The sequence below is a fragment of the Octodon degus genome, unplaced genomic scaffold (assembly GCF_000260255.1).
Source record: "Octodon degus isolate 3935 unplaced genomic scaffold, OctDeg1.0 scaffold00141, whole genome shotgun sequence".
Classification (NCBI taxonomy): domain Eukaryota; kingdom Metazoa; phylum Chordata; class Mammalia; order Rodentia; family Octodontidae; genus Octodon; species Octodon degus.
In genome coordinates this window covers 332,672-343,553 of record NW_004524717.1, presented here as the reverse complement: position 1 = coordinate 343,553, position 10,882 = coordinate 332,672, and the positions used below count along the sequence as shown (strand labels likewise).

At 46.7% G+C, this 10,882-nt stretch overlaps 1 protein-coding gene across 1 annotated transcript; it reads right to left on the bottom strand.

Moving 5' to 3' along the window:
• Positions 1-1,896: 1,896 nt before the first annotated feature.
• On the bottom strand, positions 1,897-10,250 carry Acbd7 (acyl-CoA binding domain containing 7). The gene is made up of 4 exons (XM_004641774.2): positions 10,213-10,250; positions 2,435-2,552; positions 2,264-2,326; positions 1,897-2,180 (listed from the first exon to the last, which is right to left on the bottom strand). The coding sequence occupies exons 1-4, from the start codon at positions 10,222-10,224 to the stop codon at positions 2,068-2,070; spliced, it is 306 nt and encodes a 101-aa protein (XP_004641831.1). The 5' UTR covers positions 10,225-10,250; the 3' UTR covers positions 1,897-2,067.
• Between the last annotated feature and the right edge of the window lie 632 nt (positions 10,251-10,882).

Here is a 10,882-nt window from a genome sequence, read left to right as displayed (position 1 = left end):
TGGGGGAAAGGAGTTAGGTTCCAGGGGCACCCCTCAAGGGGGTACAGGACCCTGCCCCTTCCTTTCTTTGGTCCCCAGATGCCCTGCAGTGACTCCCTTCCTCTGCTACTGGCTTCTACCACGATTTTAGGGCTCATCCCAAGCCAAGAGCAATGGGGCCAAGCATGCGGCCTGGAACCCGCTGACCCTGGAGCCAAAACAACTCTTTCTACCCATAGGCTTGATGACCTCAGGCATTTTGAGCCAGCAGGAACATTTGGAAAGTGGCCTTTTGTACTTACTTAATTTCCTGGATATTCATCCAATAGATTTAGGGTTTTTTTTTTTTTTTTTTTTTAATTTTTGTTTTTAAGAAAAATAAAGTCAATTTATCCTTCTGATGATACCATCATAACTCTGTAGTCTTATTCAAGGAATAGCAGTACATTCTTCTGGGGGCTAGTAATCCTTTTTTTTTTTTTTTTTTGGTGGAACCGGGGATTGAACTCAGGTCCTTGCGCTTGCCAGGGAAGCGCTTATTCCACTGAGCCATCTCCCCGGCCCCAATCCTATATTAATCATACAGAACCTTAAGATTTTCAAATTGTTAAGATGAGACTCTGTGTGTGTGTGTGTGTGTGTGTGTGTGTGTGTTTCTAGAAACTGAACTCAATACCTTCACACTCAGCTACATCTGAAGCTGATTTCTTATTTTGGAGACCAAGTCTCACTAAATTAAACTTGCATTCCTCCTGCCTCAGCCTCTCAGACTGCTGAGATGACAGCGCTGTGCCTCGCCTGGCTGAAGCTGTCTCCCTTCCAAGAGCTGGTGAGCCAACCAGGAGAGTCAAGGGGTGGGTTAGCATTTTATATTCTACATCTACATTTTCACTCCAATAAAGCTGAATGCAAGGGCCCCAGCAAAGGAACAGTTCATCACTAGTTATATTTTAGCTTAATTCTTTTATCTTAAATGCAAAACTTTTAAGAAAAATAGTGGATATTTCCATGGGGGATATAAAAGAGCTATAGAGCCATGCTGGTGAGATAGCTCAGCAGACTAAGCACCTGCTTAGCAATGCAGGGACCCAGGTTCAATCTCCAGCACCACATGCAGCTCTGGCCCCACCCCTGGGTGCACTGAGCCGGCCACTAAGACTGGGAGTGGTGGCACATGCCTGTAATCCCAGTGCTGGGGAGGCTGAAAACAGGAGGATCACTATGAGTTTGAGCTACACAGTGAGACCCTGAACAAAATACATTAAGAAAAAAAAGAACTATGGACCCACAAACTTAGGAGTTTCTTGCTTTTGCTTTTTGTGGTGCTGCAGATCATACCCAGGGCTCTGTGAATCCAGGCAAGGGCTTCATCACACCACCTAACCCTGAGGTCCCTCCACTAATTTCTTTAAAAATATTTTCAGCTTGTTATTTTTTACATCGCATTGCTTTAATGAGCAGAATGGTTACAGGGTAACTTGATCAGTTCTTACGGTGACTGTGACAGGAAGTTATTCTCCCTCCTCTAGAGGTAAAATTTGGTGACATTAGTAACTTAGCCACATCACCTAGTGAAGCATGGGGAGAGGACTCGGGGGGCGGCCTGAGACTGTACAGTCCCTTGCATCTGTGGAAGCCCTGCACGCCACGCTAGGACAAAGGGACTGACTCCCCATTGGTTCTTCATATAATAAACTATCTTTATTACCCCAGGTGTACCAAACCATTGCAAAAGAACAGGTAAGACAAAAGAACAAATAAGTTCTGAAATTTTTACATACCAACTACCAGAGTGACAATTTTTAAAAGAACGCTTTGTTTTGTTTGAGACCAGGTCACTCTATGTAATTCAGGCTGGCCTTGAACTCACTATGTAGCCTGAGCTGGCCTCCAAGACATGATTCTCCTGCTTCAGCCTCCCAAGTGCTGGGATTACAGGTGTGCGTCACCACACCCCGCAGAAGAACATTTAAAGTCACCTGGTTTAAGAAAGTAAAACTCAACATACTCCTAGTTCACGCTGACAGCAAACATATCCACGACACGGAGTCAACAATGCCGTCCCCTAAATATTAGCTCATGATACCGTTACGAAGGCTTCGAAGGAAAATCCTCCCCCGATGAATTCTGAATTCCATACTTTTCAATCAGTTCTTTTGTTTTAGAAATATAGGCAATCATGGCATCTTCCTTGGACAACCCTAGAGAGACACAAGCAGATCATTTCAGAGTGGTGCAGTGAGAGATTCGGGTTTGTTCGATTCTGGTTTAAGAATTTAAAAACCTTTTTGGAGGTTCCATGCTTCCCACTTGGCCTTTCCTTTTAAATCTAGCATTGCAGGACACGCTGCCAAGAGAAAGAAGGAGAGATTTTCAAGTTCGCTTTTATTGGGCACTCTGTCAGTACTGTTCAAACCAAGTATATTATTGTCTTTTAAAATGCTGGTGTAGTTACCAATGTTGATGTCCCCTATGACAACCTGTTTGTAGAGCCCGTAGAGTTTTTTCAGTTCCTCATCCTCTGGTCTTGATTTCAGCTTCCTCACCTCTGCTGTGGCCTTATCGAAGTCAGCCTAATGCAGAAACAAAAACAAAACACGCAGCGTGTGTGTGGTAATGCTGCGCAGGCCTGGTACAGGTGTGGGTGCTTCAGGGAAGGGGAACCAGACAGAAATAAATAACTGTTGGGGCTGGGTTCAGCAGCTTAGGTGACGGCCTGGCAAGCTCAAGGTCCTGAGTCCAATCCCCAGTACCACCAAAAAAAGATAAATAAATAGATAACTGTTGGGCAAGGTGGTAAATGCCTGGAATCCTAGATCTCTGGGAGGCTGAGGCAGGAGGATCCTGAGTTCAGGGCCAGCCTGAGCTACTGTGTTGGTTGATACATTGTGCCAACTTGGCTGAATCAGCTCCGGCAGTTCTCAGTGTGGGGACCTAGTCCTGTGGGTGGGCAGGGCCCAGGAACTGAGAAAGGCTTCCTGCCACCCTGCCTGCTTTCCTGCGCCCTGCCCTGCTTCCATGGAGAAGTCCCAGTCTTCAGAAGAGGAGCTTGATCTTTGCATCAGCTTCACCAATCTTGGAAGTCAGCGTAGAAGGAAGAGAGAGGCTTGATGGAAGCCGCAGCTGCCGCTCCTCCTCTGCTCTTCATTGTTTTCTGATGCATGAACTGCTGTCATTTGCCTTGGAGCCAGCGGAATATGGACTGAACCCTCCAGTTACTGTGAGCTAAATAAACCTTCCCTTCCTTCATTTTGAGTGTCACGAGTAAAAAGTAACTAAGACAGGGCTGGTGAGATGGCTCAGTGGTCTAAAGCACCTACTTAGAACAAGCTTAGCAAAGCACAGGGACCACGGTTCAATCCCCCAGCACCACATGCCAGCCAGCCCCGCCCCCTGGTGGGCTGAGCTGGCCACACACACATAAATAAATAAATTAAATTAAAAAAAAAAGTAACTAAGACAGCTATATAGTAATTTAGTGAGGTACTGTTTCAAAATATAAATTTTTAAAAAGGGGCTGGGGAGTAGCTCCATGCAAAGGTCTTGAATTCTATCCCTAGTACTGAAAAAGAAAAAAGAAAAAGATAAAAGATGGGAAGGGAAGAGAAGGGCAGGGAAAGACAAGGAAATAAACCTCTGATACCCTGGATCCACCAGAATCACCCTGACTTACCTAAACTCGTGGATCTTCTTTCCTGACATTCACCTGACATATATGAAGAGCTATACTGAAAATGTTGAGTGGACCCATTCTTAAAGGGCACTGCCCTCAACGCAGTTGTGTGGCTCACCTGGCCGGCACAGCCCTCCTGGGCTTCGCTCCCTCTGCGCTGAAGGAGCGGACCACCCCTGGTCTCCCTCCCACGGCCCTCATCAGCAGGCACCTCTGCTCAATGCACTAGCTAGTTCTTGAAGGAAATTGACATTGTTGAGTTAGTTGAATTGCTGTATAGATTCATTTGAGCACCAACAACAAAAGTTACAACTGATTTTCAGAAAAGAGTTGTTTAGCTAGGTTAGAGTTGATGGGCCAAAACCAGAAGACAAAAATACTTGAGTAGGAAACAGCCCTATTTTGCGCTGACCCTGAATACCTGACCTCCCTGACCTGCAGCTTTGCATCACTGTAACAAATCCAAGAGGTAAATCAACTTAGAAAGCAGAAAGGTTCACAGTGTAGGTGGTTCCTGTCCTGGTGCACTGGCTGCAGCAGTGTGTGGGAAGCAAGAGATTGGAGGAAGCAGGGCAGGGGTCCCACAGTGACTCAAAGACCTTTCAGAGATCCTAGCTTCTAAGGTTGTCACCACTTCCAATGGCGGCGAATGGTACTCACCTCCAAAGTTTTAGCAGTGGACCCTGAGAACATCCCAGATCAGCCCTCAGCAGTCCCCAGCTTTCCCAACTCAGGATTCAGCTCAAGGCTGTTCCCTCAAGTGAGGTCTGCGCTGGGGACAGCGCTAGCTCTGCCTCTGCCACAGCCTGGGTGTGCTAGATCCCTCAGCCCTCTCCCTCGCCAACCTCTCAGCTGACACCATACAAAGGGCTTGGTGATTCTAAGACTTCCTTATTATGAACTGCATTTTACCTTGTGATGCTTGTTTTAAATTGGGTATAAGCAGGAATTATCAGTGGCCTGGGGATCATAAGGGAAGCTCACTGAGGCCTTCTGGACCCATCTGGACGCTGTATTTCTTTCTCTAGTGCAGGAGCTTTTCTTGAGCCAAAGGATCAGGAGAGACAGAAAAGAGCCACTCTGTGACCTCAGAAGTGATAGTCCCCACAGAGCTGCCCAGAGTTTCCAACTACACCAAAGATGAGAGAGTAGCACAGTGGGGTGACTGTTTTGTGACTGGAGGCAGTCATTAAGCTCGGCAGCCTTTAAAACAGCCTGCCTCCTAATGGGCTCCTAGAGAAGCCCAAGAATGTGTGCGTCGGGAGAAAGCACACTGCATCTCTGTGCTGCCGCACCGCCAAGGGTAGGACACCGGCTCTGTTTGATTCTCAGTTTCATCATTTAAGGTCACTCAGTGACCTTGAGCTCAACCCCTAACCTCTCTGTGTTTGTCTCTCCACCTAGATTATAAGACAACAACACTTACTCTCAAGGTTGCTAGATGGATTTAAACAAGTCTACAGATGGAAAGTACTTAAAATAGTGCTTGGCATATGGACAGCATTCAGTGAATGCTGGTGGCTCTTATTGTTCTGGTAAGGCTCCTGGGAAAGGAAACTAAGTCTAGAAAAAAACCTGAACATACCCTCAAGAAGCAGCGTACAGAAGCAGCAAAACAGTGTGTAGGTTAAGAAGGTTACACAGAAGACAGGCTAGAAATAGGTAAACAGTACTTGCCTCTGATTATTGGTAATTCTCTGGCTTTAAATACTTCTACGCCCTCTAGATTTTTCTAGAATGTGCATGTTCTGTTTCTAATAATGCTGCAAAGGCGGCAGAGCTGCCTCAGGTAAGGCAGTGTTATGGTTTGTGTCTAGTTGTCCCCCTACAGCCTCATGCAGTTATGGGGCGGACTTCTGGAGTTTGTGATTAACTCAGGATCCAGTGCTGGGATTATGGGTGTGAGTGCTGCTAGGATTATGGGTGTGAGTGCTACACCCAGCCTGGGGCAGAAAGCCTGAATGCAACATAAGGGAGACAGACTTGCTTTCTGCTGCCATTTTGTTGCTACTATTCCTCCCTTTTGCTCTTGCTGTTTTGCTATTTCCACCACCATGAACGGCTGCCCTCTGCCATGTGCCCGTCTGCCTTGGAGCCCCCTGAGTATGGGCTGAAACCTTCACAAACTGTGAGCTCAATCTTTCCTTCCTTAATTTTGGGTGTTGGGCATTTTGGCCCAAGAATGAGAGAAGAGTAACCAAGACAGGCGGGCTGGCGCCCTCCACCCATCTCTCAGCACTCCAGGGGGCCCTGTCTGCTGGAAAGGCTCCAGCTCTTCTCCAGTGACACCACTCAATGCCTTGGTCCAGCTGAAACCTGAGCATATTCTAAGGTTGCTGCAAAAACATGTGAGCTCCTGCTTTCCAGGAAAGAGTTCCTGAAACATCATTCTTCACATTTTGGGTGTGACAAGAGCCAAAATGAGCTCTGATGAAAGCCTTGGACTCTGTGCACAGAGGTGCTCAGCCCTGACACGGCGTCCCCACCAGGTGGGCAGCCCTGGCTCCTCCTCCCTACTCCATCGCCGGGCACGGATCATATTCCTCGGCAGTACCCAGCACCCTCTGTCCAGTTTCCTTCCCAAGCACCCTGACTTGACACACTCCTGCTTCAGGATGCTTTCCCGAGGTCCGCTTCAGCACGAGGTCTCTCCCTCCCCAACTACAGTGAGCTGTGGTAGAAAGAACACAGGCCTCTCATGGGAGCATATGGGTTAGAATTCCAGCTGTGAGGCATACACTGCTGTGGAACTCCAAGCTGGGAATCAAGCTCCTCTGAGATAATGTTTTCATGTGTTCGTGCTGATGGGACACCACATGTGGAAAAGCCCACACACCTGCTATCATGGGCACAAACACAGGTGTACTAAAGATGCTGATGCACAAAATCACCTGCAGGCTCTTTGCAAATGGTGTGCACATAGATATCATGTTTAGACATGGGTCCCATGCCTAGGATATTTATTATATATATGCAAATATCTATTCCCTATCCAAAAACATCCTAATCTGAAACACTGGTTCTATATATTTTAGACAAGGAACATTCAACCTGTATCTGTCTTCAACGGAAAAATGTTGGGAGTAGATACAATTAAGAATGTACTGGGGCTGGTGAGATGGCTCAGTGGTCTAAAGCACCTACTTAGAACAAGCTTAGCAAAGCACAGGGGCCGCAGTTCAATCCCCCAGCACCACATGCCAGCCAGCCCCGCCTCTGGTGGGCTGAGCTGGCCACACACATACACACATAAATAAATAAATAAATAAATAAATAAATAAAAATTAAAAAAAAAAAAACCTTAAAAAAAAAAAGAATGTACTTTAGGAGCCAGGGAGATGGCTCAGTAGAATAAGCGTTTTCGGGCTGGAGAGATGGCTCAGTGGTCTAAAGCACCTACTTGAAACAAGCTTGGCAAAGCACAAGGACCACGGTTCAATCCTCCAGCACCACATGCCAGCCAGCCCCGCACCCTGGTGGGCTGAGCTGGCCACACACATACACACATAAATAAATAAATAAATAAATAAATAAATAAATAAAAAAAAAAAAAAAAAAAAAACCTTAAAAAAAAAAAGAATGTACTTTAGGAGCCAGGGAGATGGCTCAGTAGAATAAGCGTTTTCGGGCTGGAGAGATGGCTCAGTGGTCTAAAGCACCTACTTGGAACAAGCTTGCCAAAGCACAGGGAACGCGGTTCGATCCCCCAGCACCACATGCCAGCCAGTCCCGCCCCCTGGTGGGCTGAGCTGGCCACACACACAATAAATAAATGTATAAATAAATAATTATAAAAAAAAAAAAAAAAAAAAAAAGAAAAAGCGTTTTCCTGGCAAGTGCAAGGGCCTGAGTTCCATCCCTGGTTCTGCAAGAAAAAAAAAAAAATTTGCACTTTAAAAAAAAAATTAGTTTAGTTTTCTTAGAGCTCAACATAGGTAACCCACCTACATACACAACACAAATCAATGATGGACAGGCCCGTGCTAGGCAGACAGGGACCCTCAGGGCAGTCGCTCCAGCTCCAGTCAGCAGGGATCTGTGAAACTTGGTGAAATTGGGAGCTGCCACTGTGAGAGAACAGAGGAGGGGGTGGGGCAGAAAGGAGCCTCTTTCCAAGCCAGAGAGGGTGCCTAGCTGGGCCTAGGGGGAGGACAAACAAATGCTGCTTCAGGCAGCCAGAATCACACTGCAGGGTTCCTAGGCTCCATGACAGGGCAGCCGTAAGTGTTCCCTGGCCAGCTCTGGCCAGCTCCACAGACTGCTGGTAGATGGTGTGAGCCACTGAGCCTGGTGGATACCTCTGCAGGGTGGATTAGTGAGTGGGTGGATATCAGAAGGATCAGAAAGTTAGCACTGGTGAGATGCAGCTTTCAATGTTCGGCTGCTTCCGATTAATAGAAGCATCTGGAGAAGAAAGGATGCCTGGGAAGCTTCCTGTGCTGCTGGGGAGCAGGACACACTGCTTTGGTGAGGAATTTCATTTCTGACCAGAAGATTCTCAGGGCTGAGTGCTCAGCATCAGACAAATGTCGGTGCACCTGGTCTCCCTCTCAGAGGCTGCAAAACAACCTGCCGTAAGTTGCAAGGGCCTCTCTCAGGGCCTTGGCTTGTGTGCTTTCTCCATGAGGTCCCTGGATCCATCCTCACCAGCAGTGACAGCCTCCCCAGGGAGTATCCTGCCTTCCCCATGCCTACCAGCACCCCTGGGGATGCCCTTCTCAGTTTCACTCCACCAGAGACAGCTCTAACATGACTCACACTCCATCCAGCTTTGCTTTCTGTAGCCAAAGGACATGCTTAGCCCCTGCACAACTTAGCAAAGTTGTTTTGAGCTGTTCTTTATCATTGAGGAACTGAATTAAGGTTAAAAAAAATGTTCACAGTTGAACTACTGCACAGATCTTAACTACTCAAGCATGTAGGGAAAGGGGGCGGGAGACTTATTTACTTGCCAGAAAACTAAAAATGCAAAACGTGCATTGCCTTAAAACTTTTCATTAGTATTATTTATTTATTTATTTTATTTAATTTATTTATTTATTTATTTTTTGCAGAACCGGGGATTGAACTCAGGCCCTTGTGCTTGCCAGGGAAGCGCTTATTCGATTGAGCCATCTCCCCGGCAATTAGTATTTTTTTTAAACTTTTATTTTGAAATGATGTTAGAGGGGCTGGGGAAAAGGCTCAGTAGGATAAGCGCTTGACTGGCAAACTCAAGGATCTGAGTTCAATCCCCGGTCCCCCCCCCCAAAAAAAAGAAACGATGTTAAGAGTCAGATAATAGTTACAAAACTAGCACATTTTAAGTCCCAGCATACTCTGTCATTTTTTAAAAAAGATCTTTTGCTCCAATACTCAGATGGATTGCTGGTAGGTAACATTAGGCTGAATGCTATTTTTAAAAACACTGTAAGCTTTCTACCCTCATGATTCCTGTTTTTCTTTAACTGCGTTTTTGAGGCTGTCATAACTACGGTACTTGATATTAATACCACTCAGCCTACTGCTCTCTTGTGATGTTCCTCAATCTTTAAATCCTTACTGAAAATATTTTTAAAGCAAAACCAAAACAAATTGAACAACTAGAGAAGGCAACAACAGTAACAACAGCAGCAAAACCAAAGAAATAAGCTGAACAGGAACCATTTAGATTTTTAGCTTTGAAGACAATCTTGATTATTTTAGGCAAAGTTTGATAAGAATTGTGTAAAAAACGAAAAAAAGGGGCCAGAGAGATGGCTCAGTAGAATAAGCGCTTGCCTGGCAAGCACAAGGGCCTGAGTTCAATCCCTGGTGAGAGAGAGAGAGAGAGAGAGAGAGAGAGAGAGAGAGAGAGGAAAAGAAAAAAGAAAAAACAAAAACCGAGAAAAAAGATATCTCAGTGGCTCAACAGCTTTAGCCTTGCTGGACCTGTGCCAGGCATTGCTTTGCACACTCCACCCGGGTAGGGTAACAGTGTTAGGTGAGAAGGCCAAAGTGAGGAGAGTTCAAATAACTGTCACAGGCAAGGGGACGGCAAGGCCTGGGTGAGGGTCCTCGACCCGAGTGAAATCACCTGCTCGCTAAATAAGTTACCCACACTCATTTCATAAAATGTAAAATTACATTTCAAGGCAATCCTTAATAAGAAGATGCTCCTAGGACGCTGTTAAGTACAGGAACAAAACTGCAAACTTGTAAGACGGCAGCTGTGTTACACGCATGCACACACACGTGCCCGGATCATCACACGCACAGGCACAAGGACGCAGAGGAAGCGCTCTGTTACTAGTGGTTACCGCCTGGGTGGAGGAACTCCTGATGTTTTTTATTTATATTTGTTCTCTTTCCCGAAGTTTTTTCACTTCGAAAATTTCGAAGGAACAGTGCTTTTGCCCCCTGAGTCTCAGGAATCGGCGACCGTTCAGGACGGCCTCAGACTGTGCGCCCGCGGGACTCCGCCAGCCGAGTAGCCCTCCTCGCAGAGGTGAGCCCGCCCCGGGCCTGAGGGCTCTGCGGGGGCCCGGCTCCTACCAGCGCGTAAACGGCGCCCCTCTGCAGCGCGTACCCGCCCCCGTTACCTGCAGCGACATGTCGACCGGACGACACCTGCGATCCCCTGCGCTCTGGCAGCCACCGCCCTTGGGGCCTCTCTTTAAAGGGCCGCGGTCCTCCGCCGGCCGCTCCCATTGGCTACGCTCCGGACCCGGCGGCTCTCATTGGCCGAGGGGGGGGCTTGGACGAAGGCGTGGAAACAAATGGGACAGTGAGCGCTGAGGTCCTGAGCTCAAGGTCCTCCTGCTCCCTGATAGCTCCACTCGCTGGTATTAATGTAACAGGAGCAGTGACACTCAGATGTCGGAACCTTAGCGGTAGATGCTGCGGCACCTTGTTCCAAAATCTTGTTTAAATACGGATAAATTGCAAGGATGCATATCTATGTAAAATTAGAAGAGCAAAAGGCTCATCTATGAACCTAACATATGAGCCAGTTTAGCAAAACTCTACCTTTAGGCTTTGAGACCCTTGTGTAGTTCTTTGGGTTTTTTGTTTTGTTTTCTGAGACAAAAAGAGACAGGCTAAAAAAAAAAAAAAAAAAAAAAAAAAAAAAAAAAAAAAAAAAAAAAAAAAAAAAGAGAGAGACAGGCTCTTGCTGCATAGTCCGCACTGGCCTCAAGCTGGAGACCCTCCTGCCTCAGCACCCAGAGTTCTGATGCACGCCTTCTCAGTCTCCTGATTCCCTTTCACCTT

Bases quoted from the DNA above. Each gene is read 5' to 3' on its own strand.
- Acbd7 (XM_004641774.2), bottom strand. The intron at 2,327-2,434 runs GTAACTACACCA...TTCTCTTGGCAG, and splicing joins CATAGGGGACATCAACATTG to CGTGTCCTGCAATGCTAGAT. The intron at 2,181-2,263 runs GTTTTTAAATTC...GTGTCTCTCTAG, and splicing joins AGCATGGAACCTCCAAAAAG to GGTTGTCCAAGGAAGATGCC.